At 48.5% G+C, this 15,438-nt stretch overlaps 1 protein-coding gene across 3 annotated transcripts in view; it reads right to left on the reverse strand.

The window, feature by feature from the left end:
- Positions 1-15,438, reverse strand: part of PLXNA2 (plexin A2) — a 199,625-nt gene that overhangs the window by 60,477 nt on the left and 123,710 nt on the right. For all 3 annotated transcript variants that reach the window (XM_039870289.1, XM_039870291.1, XM_039870290.1), the window contains exons 5-9: positions 11,272-11,372; positions 7,937-8,060; positions 6,009-6,162; positions 5,282-5,378; positions 2,130-2,244 (exon numbers count right to left, since the gene is read on the reverse strand). In XM_039870289.1, coding sequence (XP_039726223.1) covers positions 2,130-2,244; positions 5,282-5,378; positions 6,009-6,162; positions 7,937-8,060; positions 11,272-11,372 — 591 coding nt within the window. The remainder of the gene's footprint in view (positions 1-2,129; positions 2,245-5,281; positions 5,379-6,008; positions 6,163-7,936; positions 8,061-11,271; positions 11,373-15,438) is intronic.

The raw sequence follows: 15,438 nt of genomic DNA on the forward strand, positions 1-15,438 counted from the left end.
TGATCTCACCCCTCTGGCTGAGAGGGAACTGTGTTCCAGTGGCTTCTAAAGGGCACGAGAGAGGCTCGCATGTTTCCAATTAGCCTTCTGGGCTCAGCCCTCCGGCCTCCACACCAGGCAGTTTATTTGTCTTGCTCTGTGACACTCCTGCCCTCACTCCAGCTGCGGGCGCTTTCAGCCTTGGCTTTGGGTTTCTCTTGCCCGAGGGGGAGCCCCTAGGAGAAAACGCAGCAGCTGCTCTTTCTTGTTGAGATCTGCACTTCACCCTGTCTCTCTGTGTTCTGTGGTCCACCTCAATTTATTTTATTAAGGAACTTAGAAGTTTAGAAGGGGCCACTGCGAAGGTCAGTCTTGGAGACTGTTTACCTTGGCCCTTCACTGGCCGGCCTTTACTCTGAGCACGTCTCCCCGTGGCTTCTGCTCTTCCTGGCCCGCCTTGCCTCCCTCTGTCATTCTTCTATTAGCTCCCAAGCTGGGTCCACTGGCCCCACTACGTACCTTCAGCTCTTGCTTTTCCTATGAGCAAGAAGATAGGGCTGAAAGCAGTTTCATACTCTTCCAGAATCCCAGGGCTGGGATGAATTTCCAGGGTCCATCAAGACCAATGCGCTGCTTTCTGGTCAGCTATGCCAAAGCATAGCAACTGGCTACAGGAAAATCCTTTTCTCAAAGGTTTTCAAGGCACTAAATAGCTGGTTCCATCATGCTGAGGTACCTGTGAATGTCTGCCTTAAATGCCACCTGTGGGCACGAGCTATGTTTCTCTCTTCCAAGACAGGCAAATTCCATTTTTCTGGCTGAATATAACAGACATTGCTTCAGAAACTAAGAGTTCAAAGCCACGAGCTTTTGTTTGGGAAACTTTTCAAGGCCTACTTTTTCGTTTTATTTTAATAAAAAAAAAATTAGCTTTATTAAGGTATAATTAACAAATAAATTTGTAAGATATTTAAGATATAAATTGTGATAATTTGATATATGTATATCAAGTCCTACTTTCTTATGTTTATCCATGGAAGCAAGCAGCACTTCTGTCAAGATTTGGAGACACATGAAACTCTTATTTCTTGAACTCTTAGACAAGTAGATCCAAGGAACCTTTTCCTACCAATGGCATCTGGGCAAAGCGGTCATTGGTTTGTCCATTCTTTCATGAATGCATCCTACATTCACTAAGAAGACACCGAGGATTTAAAGATTATAGCCTTTGTTTTCGAGGGGCTAATAAACCAGTGCAAGAGGGAGATGTGCATAGAAAGGTCACAGCAGTAAATGCAAATGCTACTCTGTCACTTATTTACATTTGTGGGTTTTCTAAAAAGTGGAACAAGAGGGGATGTGTGTATATGCACATGTGCATTTGTATGAATACATAAAGTCTCTATCATTGTTCAAACCCAACCAACTGGTCACCCTGGGGTGTGAAACACATTAGACACAAGAAGGAAACTGACCAAGCAGGGCTCCTTGTCCTAAGGTATGCTGTGAATATGTAAAAAGCCAACATCAATGAATAATCATTGGATGGAATATTCATTGGAAAGAGAAACAAAGTTTTTTCACTGTGTTGATTACAAAGGTGGGTCAGACCTTCGGGATGAAATATTGACTATATAATGAAATGGGACTCTTAGCAAGGCCTGGTTCTTTTCACCAGCTGACTCTCTCTTTCTATAAGGCCACCCATGCAGTCATACATCAGAGTCAAAGAACCATTGAATTTTATACTTGGAAGAGAGGTTGGCATGGAAGAACGGCTGAGAGTGAATGTTCTATTGAACTAGACTATGTCTGCAGCCAAGCAAAGGGCTTAGGCTCAAAGAATAAATGCCATTCACTACACTATTCTAGACCATGGGGTCTGTTTGGTTGGATATGTTTCCTCTGAGTTTTTAGTCTCAACCCTCAAGCTTTTGAATGCATAGAATCTTAGAAGTCTAGGAGATACAGCACACTTCTCTGCCTCTGAGTTATTTCCTGCCACTTTTTGAGCTTTATAATAACAGGGCTTTCTAACATGTAGATTCTCTGGAAGACCGAGGTGGCGGAGCTGTTGGATTGATCATCTGAAAACGGAGGCCACTCGGATCCACTGGGAACGTTGCCGTGCCAAGGTGAGCCCTGCTTACCTCCGAAATATTGATCCGGCCTTCCTGGAAGGAGCAGGTGGTGGGGTCGTGAGTGCAGAGGTTGCGATACTTGCACCAATGGCAGCGGAAGGCGCTGTTGACACAAGACAGGCACCTGCAAAGACGGACACAGTAAGAGGCAAAGAGAACAGAGCAGAGAGGGAAGGCAAGGCACCAGGTAGCCCAGGCATCCTGTCGGAGTCTGCTGTCCTAGTCTCACTCTCAGGAGGGTAGGTCCCTGGGCCATTTCCCCAGCACCGAGAACTGTGGTTTCTCTCTCCCTCCAAGGTACTCATGGGACAAGAGAATTGAAAAATAAATGAGTCCAGAGCGGGAATAAAGCAGTGGTGTGCTAGAGCTGGCCTGTATCGGTTCATGAAAGCCGATTATTTACATCTTCAGGAATTTTGCAAGTGGGTTGGCATCATGTTGATAGTTTGAAATCGGCCGCAGAGGGAATATTTACAACATAGAAATTGGCAAATGCTACATTTGAGGTTGTTGTTTTTTTCCTGAATGCTGCTGGTTAAACATTTACCAGCATACCGCCACTTATAAGACAGAACAGACAAAAAAGTACAAGGATAGAAATTGGGCAGATCTGATTCCAGGCCTCGCCTCGGCCACTGTCCCTGGGGTCACCCTCAGTAAGTCATTTCACCTTCTGAATTGGAATTTCTTCATCTGTTTCTAATCAAACTTTCCTGTCTACTCCACAGGGCCATGTAGCATCAAATAAGATAATGTATAGGAAATAGTTTTGAAAAATACATTGCTAAATGTATTATTTTCAAGTACCTGTTATTTCAAACTCTTAAATCACATTTGAGTGTTAACAATTGGTTCATATCCCCTGTGTTACTGGGCTTTGTGGGGGCGGTAAACAGTATTAAACGGTAACTCTGGCCCACTCTCCAAGTAGCCAAGCATAGGTAGCAATAGGCTACGTGTGTGCCTTGCATTTCTTGCCAAGATGAGCATTTCCTTTTCTCCTTTTCACCTGCAGGCTGTGTATTATTTTCACCCTCTGTGTGTGATCAGAACGTTATAATGGAAATGGATTTCGTAGGTGGGGTTGGTCTTCCTGCTCCTTGCTGGCTCTCCTAGCCTAGTCTTTCACAAGACAACCTGGAAGGGACGCCACCTGGTCTGCAAATCTGGCGCCACCTGGTGGGGGCTCTCATTACATTTGGGTGGATGGGGCTCTATCCAGGGGGTCATTGGCTAATATGCCATGGTGTGTTGGGTGAATTAGCCCATCTACACTTTATCTCCTCCCATGCCAATCATTTTTAACCCCTTCTGGATATTCCCAGAATTATTTCAGTTCTGAGCTTAGGCCGTATTGACCAATTCTTGCTAACATTTTATGACTCACCAAGTAAATAATGAAAATGGACCAAGGATGATGAGATGGGGTTCTAAGCCTGGCTCTTCCATTGACTTATTTTGTGAACTTTGTTGCAGCGCTTAATTTGTGAGGGCCTCAGTTTACCACATTAAAAGGGGAGGACTGAACTTGATTCTGTGACTTTTTACCATTAAAGCCAAGAGTAGAGAAAGGTAAGATAGTTTTTGGCAATAAGATAATGGAATCTGCTGTCAAGGATACCTGACAGCATCTCTGTTGCCATAGCAATCAATACATGGTTGAAAGTAGTGACATCACACTGGACTGCCATGGAGATGAGGATGCTCTCACAAACCACAGATTCCATCACCACTGTGCTAGAGTTTGCGAAGGAGGTTGGGAGGTTCTTTTCCCCAAATGCTTCCATTTCCCAGAACACGGCCAGCTGGGATTGGAATGCAGTGGTTAGTGGGCAATTTTGTCTGTTTTGACTTCAGCCACTTACTTCCTTGCTCTGGCGCCTCCCCGCAGGCCGTTTTTACCACTCGGTCTTGTCTTTCTCAGCACATCTATTGATTTGTCCCAATGGAGCTCAGCTATGTCAGAGCTATGTCTGAGCTATGTCTGAGCTATGTCTCCTTCCTTAACTACAATGCAGGCCCTAGAACTCTAGGAGGTGATTCTGTTCATGAAAATCAAGATCAGAGAAGTGGAGACTAGGGAGGAACGGCTTGTTTGTCTATTTTAAGGGCCGAAGAGTCCTTTCAGGCTTAGCTGAAAACAGACTCTTCCCACATGGATGCCCATTGTACCCCAGCCTGGACCTCACAGAATGGATGCCTTGGAGTTCTGCCTATTTTGTAGAACTCAGGCTGTCCCTGTCCTGAGTAAGGGTAAGGATCAGTCCACAGAATATTCTCAATTACTGCTCCCTCCGGTATGGAGTTGTTGTGTAACCTCTCTCCTTCCTGAATATCCAAGGTCATTGGTCCTGTGGCCAGTGTTCCCAGTTTGTATGGAAGAAGTCTCAGTTTCTCTTCTGAAGAGGATCAGCAGAAACTAAATATGGGTCTCTCCACTACTTCTGTCCCTGGTTTTTACTAAAGAAATGCTCCCAGCTTCCAGCACAGCTGTAGGATCTCAGAGCTTGTGGGCATCCTTTGGGAGGCAATCTGCTGTCGGAGATGGCTGGTGAGGAGAGCTGGGCCGTGCTTCAGCCCCACTAGAGGCTGCTGATTTGGACTGGTTTCCCCTTCCTCTTTGAAAAGTCGAAGGCTGGGTTTGGACCACAGTGGAATTAGAGTCCCCTGTCCCCCTGCCAGCCCAGCCCCTTTCGCCCCACCCCCGTCCCTCCTCTGGGGGTAACTGTGTGCACAGCTGATTCCTATCTCTGAGTCCCTGTTCATTTGGTCACAGACAAAACGTCTAAACTCTACTCACTGTCAATCTCTAAGTTCAAAGCCACCACCAATTGGTCAAAAATGGAGAAATTTTCTTATGGTTCCTCGGACATGACCTTTTTTATTGCCCTAGCTTAAGAGTTGGGGATAAGGTGTTTTTTTGGGTCCGGGGGCAGGCAAGGGAGCCTGAATGAGATCAGAGGCTATGGAGAGTCATGACCTTTCAGGTTACCATAACTGGATAGAACTGAAAAGTAACGTTTATGGAGAGCGTACTCTGTTTCGGACGACGTGCCAGGCGCCGTAGGCAGACTGTGAGGTGGACAGGACATGACTGGAGCCTAGAGGGACCCACACCCATATCCAGCCCCAGGGCAGGGCTCTTCCTGATGTGTACTTACAGTTGGTGGGCACTGCAGTTGTAGAACTTGAACTCCGTGCTGACAAATATCTTCCCTGTCTCCTTGGATCTCAGCTGCAGTTCTAGCCCAAACCAGTCTGGAAAAAAAGAGGGGGTGGTGACAACCTGGGGTCCCCATGGAGATTCTGAGGGTGAATCATTCAGCCACTGCAGGCTTCAGATGATAGATGGAACCTGCCAGAATCATCGCTTCCCAAGACAGTCCCGGTCGTCCTGCTGGTTGCTAGCCTGTCACTGAGACTTGGACATCCTCATTCATACCCTCACTTGGGGAAGAAGAAATCAGTCAGGTCCCACAGAGCCCCTTGCCTTGGTCCGGCAAGTTCAATTACTGAAAGACTTTTAAGAGTATTAGGCCAGAACCCCTTGGTACCAAAGTTTTGTGGAGAGAACCCCGCTGAAAACCAATGGCCGAAGCCACTGCCATTTCTGGAAGAGAACGGGGGGTCTAGAAACACCTTTTACACGCTACACAGGCTTAACCCCTCAAAAAAGCAAGGGATCTCTGTCTTCCTGAATTTCTCTTTGAGGCATGACAGTTTGCTTTCAAGCTCAAGTTATTACATCCATATTGGTGTTGAGCACAGCGAGACTTGGACAGGCAACTTCGGTGCGGGTACCTGTCGCCCCCATCCCCTATGTACACTAGTCCCGACACTCCTGGTAGGGCAGCCCTTAATGTGACCCTCATGGCATACACTTCTTACCTTGATCCAGAGGGATGACAGGGACATCCTTGGGCCCAGGTGAGATGCAGATGACCTGGCTCCCAGACACCTGTCCCTCCACTTCTGTCAGGTTCCCAAAGGCACAGGCGATGCCCACAGAGAGATCTGGAGCATCGCTCACAACCAGGCTGAGCTGTGGGAGGAGCGAAGAGGCTCAGGAGTGAAGGGCCGATGCCACAGGAAGAGAACCCTAGGGGGTTCAGGACCCCTGGGCTTGGCCCTGCCGTTGCTGTTGGCTCACTAATCTCCTCCGACCTCATCTATAAAGAAGGATGTTGGTGAAGGTGATCTTCTGGCTCTGACACTGAACAATTCCAGTAGCGCTGCCAGAGTGTGCAGGGTCAATGTCTTTATTAATATTATATTTTTCAGTCTTGTCCAGCATTAGAATTCAGTGGGCAGGGAGGTGGGGAGAAGGGAGGGACACTAGGGGGAAAGGTACCAAAATCCATCCCAGGTCCAGCTCATTTTGACATGAAACCATGCAAACTTAAAAGCAAATCATGGGCTGAGCCCTTCACAACAAGCCCTTAGCCTTGGCTCATGGGAGAGTAAATGTCATCAATCTGGAGGTTCCCCAGGAGATCACCGGTTTGGTGGAGGACAGCTAGTTCCTTACCCTGGCTGACCTCGCTCTCAGAGGCTGCTTATCAAAGGTGATGGGTTTGCTAGAGTTCATGCTTCTCTCTCCCTCCTGGGCTCCCTGCTTGCCCACAGCTCCCCTAAAGGAGGGCGGTGCCTTCACAAGGCACTTAGGGACTGAGAGAAAGCAGGGAAGTGGGCACCAATGGCATGGATGACGTCAGCTGTTATCTATAAGAGGTTCCAATGACCTAGGCCAGTGGTGTCCAGCCTTTTCAAATTTGAACACCCTCCTTTGAATGGCAAAAATACCCTAGACTATAGAAAGAATCTGTTGATTGAGAAACTATTTAATGGCAAGATGCTACTCTGAATTCAGTGCACTCGAAAATGAGTTTGAACTCAATTACCACAATATAAAGTCTAAGTGGTATTTGAAACAATAAATGTGACTGGCTCCCTCTGGCAGTGGGAGGACCCATAAGAGTTCACGGTGATGACAGCCCTGTGGCCTCCAAGTTGGGAGCCATGTTGTAGGTGGGTCTCCTTTTATCTTCCTCTGCAGTATTTATTAGTAGCGGGTTTCCCAGTCACAATGGGTGTCACCTCGCCTCCCCATACATTTGCTTGCTGCTGAATCTCTGCCCCAGTTTCGTTTCCATGGGGCCCAGAGACTTAGGTACAAACTCTGCTGTTTGTTCCCTAAGCTCTACGGGAGCCAAAACCTCCCGGTGGGGATAAATGAATGGAAATCTTGGAAGGTTCATTAACTAATTAACATTCGTGAATGCTCATAAAACCTTCAGAATGAAATAACTGTGCAGAGCCTGAGGACATGAAATATTTTGGATTGCACTTCAACAGGTGGTTAAGGACTATTTTATTCTCTTTAATATTCTCTTTAAGCACACACTGTGAATTAAGTCTCAGTCTCTGTCTCTGTGTCTGTCTGTCTCTCTCTGACACACACACAGGCAACTCCTAGCTCTGTGAGAGACTGCATCGGTGGAAGATCGTAAATACAGCATGTACCGAAGAACGTGTTATTTGTTATTGGATTGCATTATATTGTAGATGTTTGTAACTAAATGCAAAATCTAGGTTTACAAAACAGATCAATGGATGATGAATTGGCAAGAAGTATGGAGGATGACTATGCCCTTTACAATAGGAGTCGCCATGGGTTTTCTGTAAACAGAGTTTCTTTCCTTGGAGCATTTAAAGCACAATCCATTTACTGATACTTTTTCGAGTGTTAAAAAAACCCACCCACACGTGAGTGTGCTCAGCGCTCCCACCATCGTCCCCTGGGGTGAGTTACCTACCAGCCGGCTGTGCTCAGACACTGAGATGCTGCTGGGGTGCACCTCCAGGCTCATGCACTGGCTGATGCTGGCAGCAAATCGATTAGGTTCCCAGGCCCGTTGGCACCTGTCCCTGCGGGAGCACCTGCCACAGACAGATTCATAAGAGGTCAGGCTTCTGAGACCCTTCTGTTTGGCTCCATTGTCCCCCAGGGGTAAGTAAGAGAGTTTTGTGGCTCCGAGGCCAGCGGCTGGTCTTCTCATTAAGACTATCTTTTATTCCAGAAGGTTGAGTGCCTCCCACGTGCTCTCTATTACAGTTAAAGACAGACTAAGAGGAAGTGGGGTTAATCCCCAACACGAGGGGTGTTGTTTAGACATAAAGCATAGTTCTAGATAGTTAGCATTTATATAGGCTGCTCGATGAGCAGGGAGGGAAGCTTGGGGAACCTGAGAAGCAGCACACAAGAAGCTAAGAATATAAACTCTAGAGCCAGGCTACCTGGGTTCTAACCCAGATCTGTTGTCTACTGGCTGTGGCCCCCTGGGCAAATTACTTAATCTCTCTGTGCCTCAGTTTTCCCAAGTGTAAAATGGTAAGGATAACACCTCACCTCGTAGGGCTGCTGTAATGATTAAACGAGTTAATGCTTAGACAATGGCTTCTTAGCCTTTATAATAATAATAATAATAATATTAATATTAATGATGATTATTAATATTATTGTCTTCCAGGAATATTTAAAAATATGGACAGGGTCTTGGCTGTGTGGGACAGTGTACATGTGATCTTGTGGCTGGATTAATAGCTTTTCAAAGGCAGGGACCATGCTTTATTCACTGAGATATTCTACCTGTCACATGGTACATTTTAAATAGATGTTTGTGGTGTGAAATAATGCCTCCAGAGAGAGAGACAGACGAGGAGTTGCAGCCAGGGCTGCCTCTGTCAGAAAGCTTGTGTGGCTGTTTCTCCCAACATCTTTATCTCTCTTTCCAGGCTCCTCTGCCCATGGTGGCAGGTGGCTACGGTGGCTCCTACATGTGGAAGCACCTGGTTGCCACTTATGTCACAGGGGAACACGCTGGTGTTCCCACAGCCACAGGACACTACCAGACGCCACAGTCGGGCAGTGATTCCCACTCGAGCTCCGCCCAGCCCCTCCCCCTCTTCTTTCCCAGGCACATAATGGATCTAAATATGAATGCTGTCAAAGAAAAGAATTATGGAGGTTTAAGTGAATCCTTAAGATAGCTCTAAAGTGAGCTCTTGACTGGAGCCTTTATCTCATTGACTCACTGAAATGGCTCTTTTTTATCATACTATTTATGGCAACAGCCCTAACGGAGATAAATAGCCTTGGAGACAATAACACACTCGCCAGAGCAAGGCATACAGAAGAGACAGAAGGTTTCAGATCTCCCCGGACCCAGAGGCTCTTTAGCAATCTCCCTCAGCCCTCTGCCTGCATTAGAGTCCAGCATGTGGGCCCCGAGCTGGAGATGGGACTGTCACCTCATCCCCCTCACCAAGGCAGGCTGGTGGTCGCAGGGGGGAGGGCACTGCGGAGGGGGATGGTGAAAACGAGTGACCAGAAGAGGAGAAACTTCAGGGTGTAAACGAGAAGACTGTTCCCCATGTGCTCTTGGCAGGCAGAGTAGCTGGATGGAGAGGGAGCAGGGAGTTTCTGAGGGTAGTAGATAAGGAGTTCAGAGGACAGAGGAAATCTGAGACAATGATGCTGCGACTCAGTCATTCTGGTCCCCACAGCTGATCTCAACCAGGAGGATGACGGGTGGTCTGGGGGCCCCGGGAGACTCGGGCAGCGTGGACAGATTCGCAGGCACTAGCACAAGTTGGGGAATGTAGATGTCCTTGCTGTTGAATAAATGACAATCCCCTATCTATAATTTTGGTGTGTTCTGTAAGGGAGAAATACCACCTACACCGGAAGCTGGGTGGGCATGGCAGGCAGGAGCAGGGAGTGGGTGGTACAGCTGGACATGCTCACTGCCCAGCGAGAGGGCCGGTAGCCCAGGACACTTTGCAAGGAGCCCAAGGTAGCTTTCAGGGTTCTTCAGAGAAAGAAATCCTCTTAAGGTAAGAGCCCGCCGGCCAGCAGGTCAGCCTCACTGAAGTGAACCCAGTTTTAGCCACCTTGTCCATTCCTTGGGCACAACAGAGCATCTTTATCATTTGTCTGACATAAATGGTGCTCACTCTCTGGGTTCTCGTGAGAGCATTTTTTGCAAAACTTTTTGAGGAGTCTCTTTCCTTCAGACCCAAGCAGGGAACCCAGTCTTTGTGGGCTCAAATCCAGTCCAGAGTTTGCAACTGTGAGGCGCCTGCTTCCCTCCCTCCCTCCCTTCCGAGCCTTCCCAACACCTGCTGCAGAGGCTGGAAGCCAAGAGTTATTGAGCGGCCCCTGAACTCTGGCCCTCGCCTCCGCCTCCGCCCCAAACCCAAACCCGGCACATTTCATGGAGATGCTTCGCTGGCTGGCCCCGAGCCATGGAGTATCCAACTCTACTGGGAAACAGAATTCCTAGCCAGCTCCTGCCTTCTGAGTCTTCTCTCCCACAGGGGCTCCTCAAATGAGGAAGTTTACTGTAATTCTGCATTTGTATTGAGCAGGTATTCAATGGCAGGGGATGTATCTGAATTGGGATGTGAGGCCAGTTGGAGTGAAATGCAGACTTCTTGGAATCACGAAATAATGAGGCCAGAAGGGTCCTCTCAAGAGTTCAGGGTCCCTAGTAATTATTTTTATTTGTGTAGCCTATTCTGGGCTTCCTGATTTCCAGAGCGTTTATTATTTCATTTGATCCTCATAATTAACCTGCAAAGTAGGTCTTATCCCTATTGAATGATGGGGAAGTCGGGGCCCAGGTTAGTCAGTGGGCCGTGCGGGGTCACACAGCAGCTAACCGGAGTCCAAACCTCCCAACTCCAGTGCACTGCCATCTGCATACTCGTGGCGGGAGGCACCCCGTTCAGGTTGCACCAAGAAGGTTCTCGGGAAACCTAGAAATTCTACAGCTTCCCCTGTGAGTTCTCCCAACACCACTACCCTCCCCCACACTGACAAGATACAGACTTGAGAGCGGCTGGGAGGGCAGAATTTGGAAGTGGAATGAAAGACTGAGAGGCAAAGGCACCTCGTCCGAAAGGAAGGCCCACCCCGCCTTGCTCCTTGCGGCTCTCAGCGCTCCAACCATGACTGGAGTTACTGTTACGGCTCAGAAGAAAATTCCTCTCTCCCTGCAAACCTCTGTCACCTCCCTCATCGACACTCCCAGGAAAGTGCCTGGTCTTCTGCATTCCAGGTCCCCTTTTGGAACGGTCCCAAACTTACATGTTGTGCAGGGCACACCAGCCACAGTGAGGGTCCCCCGAGCTCAGACACTCCCCACAAGTCGTGTACTGTTCACATGATTCCACAGGGACCCTGGTGATCTGGTAGAGAGAGGAAGGAGCACGGTTAGATCGAATAGTGACACCTCACCAATGAGTGTCCAGACTTATCTATAATCTACCCCCACCTGCACTGTCACTGCCCCTAGAGGTGACACAGGGGGTGGTGGGAATCAGTGGTCTCAATGTTCTCATCTTTCGCCTGGCACAGGCAGGTATGGCTAAGCGGAATGTGTTTCTCAGGTGGCCAGGCCAAGGCTTCTCGCCCTCCCAGAGGTGGAAGCAAAACCTCCAGCGTCTTTCCGCCTGCACTAAGGTCCTCGTGAGAGCTGGGCTTGCTCATGCCAGTGCTGAAAATGGTTAATTCTGTTAATTGGCTATTGCGTGCCACCAACTCATCTCTGAAGAGCTTTCAGCTGGGCTTGGGCTGAGACATCCTGCCTGCACAGAAAACATTTAAAAAGGATGAGAAGGAGAAACTTTTCCTATCAACTAATATTCATCGTATGGCACAATCTCTTTACAGCCAACCAAACATACCACCTGGATCCAATTATCCCATTCTCTGATGTCTGCATTCAGTTTCTCTAGTAAATCTCCCATCCTTTGAAAGTCTGGCTAAATGGGAACATCCACAGAGATGAGCTGCCTGTCTGATTCGGTCTTGCTGGGGAAAGTGGGAATTTGCAGATCGAGCTCCTGCCCCCTAGAGAGTACGGCCCCTGCCAACTCCCCCTGGCTCCCAGGTGGGGCCCTGCAGGGCAGAGCTGGGTCTGTTTGGACGTCACTCACCCCTCCCTGCCCAGCGTGTGTGACATTAAGGCTGGGCGAGAGCATCAGGAGATTGAAGCCTTCCATTTGATATGCCCTCAGTATCTGTTGCTGACTGGGGCAGGAGGCTGCTGGGCTGCAGAAACATTTGCTGGGCTGGGAATGGCTTCTCATTTTTTAGGGCATGGAGGTCCCCCACCTACGGCTATGTGAACTCAAGTGTAAATGCAACCTGTGGTCCAGCAGCACAGTGTTCTGCCTCTGGCAGGGGAACAAAAGATCTGATGGAGACACCTTCATAGCATCCTCCTGAGAGGCTCGGGATGGAGTCTAACACCGCTCATGTAGCAAATGTTTATCAGATGTCACTGTGTGCAAGCTCTGGTGGTATGAGAGAGAAACAGGGACACAAGCCTGCCACCCGCAGAGCTCAAGGTCTGGTGGGAATTGGTAATGACAAACGGAGAGCTTTCTCTATTGTGTCCGGGATGGGCGTGTGTGCCCTGGGGGCCTTGGGAGCTCAGAGTAGGGGGTGCCCAGTTCGATCTGTCAGGAGGAAGAAAGTAAAGGTGACTCAAGGAAAGAGTGGGCCTAGAAGGGCATTTCAAGCTGAAAGATTACCATGCGCAAAAGTCATCACGGACGAGTTCAATGTAACACAAGTGCAGGGTGCACCGTGGGTGGGGTGAGGTGAGACATGAGGCTGCTGGGATGTAAACAGGGGCCAGATGATGAAAGGAACCAGCCCCGGGAGCCTCCCTTTCCTCTGCCGGTGGCCCCCTCATTCTTACCACGTCGTAATACTCAACATTCTGTATTTCAAGGCCTTTCTGTGAGTGACATGATCAGTTTTAAACATCCCCAACCACCCGTTAATAATAAAAACATGAAATGCAGAAAGGATAAGTGTAAAATCTTGCAATTTGGTTTTAAAAATTTATAGTTCAAGTGGAAGCTGGAGGATACCTGATTTGAAGTAGCTCATGTGTCACAGAGCCAAGGGTTGGGGCTGGCTCTGTGTCCAACATGATCTGCCAGGGCGATGGACTAGCTGGAGGGTCTAATTTGCTCACCGGCTCCAGTAATGGACACAGCGTCCAGATGGAGAGGGGCCGCCCCACACGGGGGTGTTCCCAGCTCAGGTCTGCAGCCAGCCCCGAGAGAGGTGTTGCTCGACCAGACACCCTTCCCAGAAGTGACGTCACGATGGGGTACGACCTAGACGTGGCATCTGAGGTACAGCTGCTGGACCCAGGATGTTTATTTAGCTCAAACAAGGGGAACCTCAAGGAGGCCGTGGAGGCTGTTTTCCAGTGTTCGAAGGGCAGCAGCATGGCTGCAATAAGACTCATGGGACAAAAGTTTCAGGAAAGCTCTACAGAAGTAAGAGAGAGTTGTCCAATAATGCAACGGACCTCGCTTCGGGAAGGAGCTCCCATCAGTGGGAAGTGTCAGTGGAGTCAAAGTGACGGAGGCTGTGAAAGGATTTGTGCCCTCAGAGGAAGGTGGCACTAGTCCTCCCAATTCTGACATTCAAGATTCTGTTTCCTACAGTTTACCTAACTCCTCCCTGAGGCTGTTGATGATTTTTGTCCTGTGTAACTTGTACAGTTAAAAGATAACATCCAGCCTTCGCCACCAGCCACAGATACCACATCGCCTTCAGGAGTAAACCTTGACCCCTGCCTGACTCATGGCCTGCGCGTCCTCCAGAAGCACCTTTCTGACAGGTGCTTGCCAGACGCTCTCCTAGTGTGCCTCTCCGGGCCTGGGACTCTCAGCTCTTCAGGGTGTCTGTAACCCCAGCCTCCCGGTGGGCTTCCGCCAGCCCCCTCTCACTTGCCCGCTGAGGCCTGAGAGCAGCAGCCCAGTGCCCGGCCTTCCTTTCTTGGATTTCGGGCTCTGTGTGAGTGATGTCTGCATCTGGCTGGAAATTAAAACAACTGTCTGCATTGCATTCGGCCCGTCTGTCAAAACACAGCCCGGCTCTCAGCAGCTGGCCAAGGAGGCCCTGAATGGGAGCAGTGTCTCCAGCAACAAAGCCTACTTTCACGCCAAGTGCCACGGAGATAGTGAGCACCCTGTTCTTCCCCAAACATGAAACCAATAGCACAACTATTTTTCCTGTTTCCTGGGCCCTCCTGTAAAATTTTTTTTTTTTTTTTTTTTTTTTTATGTACTGAGTTGAAGAGCAAAGTGAAACAGGAAACTTATTGGGTGGGTGGGTGGGGGGTAGAGTCTAAAACTTGAATTTACTCTGTCCTCAAAGGTCTAATAGCCATACATGAACCAGAGAAAAGAAATGTCACAGGAACTGGGAGGGGACCCTCAAAGTCAGATGTTACCACGGGCTCTCTGGCTTCGCTATATTCATGTGTTGCTACCTTCATTCATCATTCATCAGCCAATATTCATTGATCACGTCCTACACACAGGCCGGCGCTAAGCACTTCAGGGGAATAAAGACAACTGCAGCATGAAAACACAACCATCACCTTTGAGTTGCAAACAGACCAGCAATAGAAACAAGAAAGTGATGTGTGTTCTCGGAGAGGTGTTCAAAGAGGGCCGAGGGGATGCGGAGCGAAGAGGAGATACGTTTACATCCGTGCTGTTCAATGCGACAGCCACTGGCCTGTGTGGCTGGGAGCATCTGGAAGGTGGCCAGTCGGCACTGAAATGTGCCATAGGGACATAATACCTGCTGGGTTTTGCAGATTTAGTACGAAAAAAAAAAAAAAAGAATGTAAAATATCACCTTAATAATTTTTTACTGACACGTGGAAAAGATAAAAATTTAGCAAATATTGGGTTAAATAAAATCCATTATTAATTTCAACTGTTTCTTCTTTTAAAAACATGGCTGCTAGAAAAGTTAATATAACACATGAAGCTCACATTTGTGGCTCACCTTTTATTTCTAGGGGACAGCACTTCTCTAGATGAGAGTCCCAAGAAGGCTTTGTGAGGGACCTGGCATGTGTCCGGGTCTTGAGGGGTGAATATTTATACAGATAGAGTGTTCCAGGTGGAAAGAATCACATCAGGTGGCCCTGTGGCTCTCAAGGAACAATGGGTCTCGATGCACGGCTCTTGCACCCTTGGCATTACCTGAGAGCTTATGCGACATGAGAGGCCAGAGTCCACTGGATCAGAAGCTCTCAGGGTGGGCCCAGAAATGGTTCTCACAAGCTCTCCAGCTGAGTCTGAGAACCACCGATGTAGATGAGCTCACAGCTTGGGGAAGTCTTTTTAAATGTCAGGCCCCTGGGGCCAGGAAGAAACGGAATAGAACTCTACCACAGGGCTATGGAAGGAGCTAGACTGATCTGGGGGA

This window comes from Pteropus medius, unplaced genomic scaffold (genome assembly GCF_902729225.1).
Source record: "Pteropus medius unplaced genomic scaffold, Ma_sr-lr_union100, whole genome shotgun sequence".
Classification (NCBI taxonomy): Eukaryota; Metazoa; Chordata; class Mammalia; order Chiroptera; family Pteropodidae; genus Pteropus; species Pteropus medius.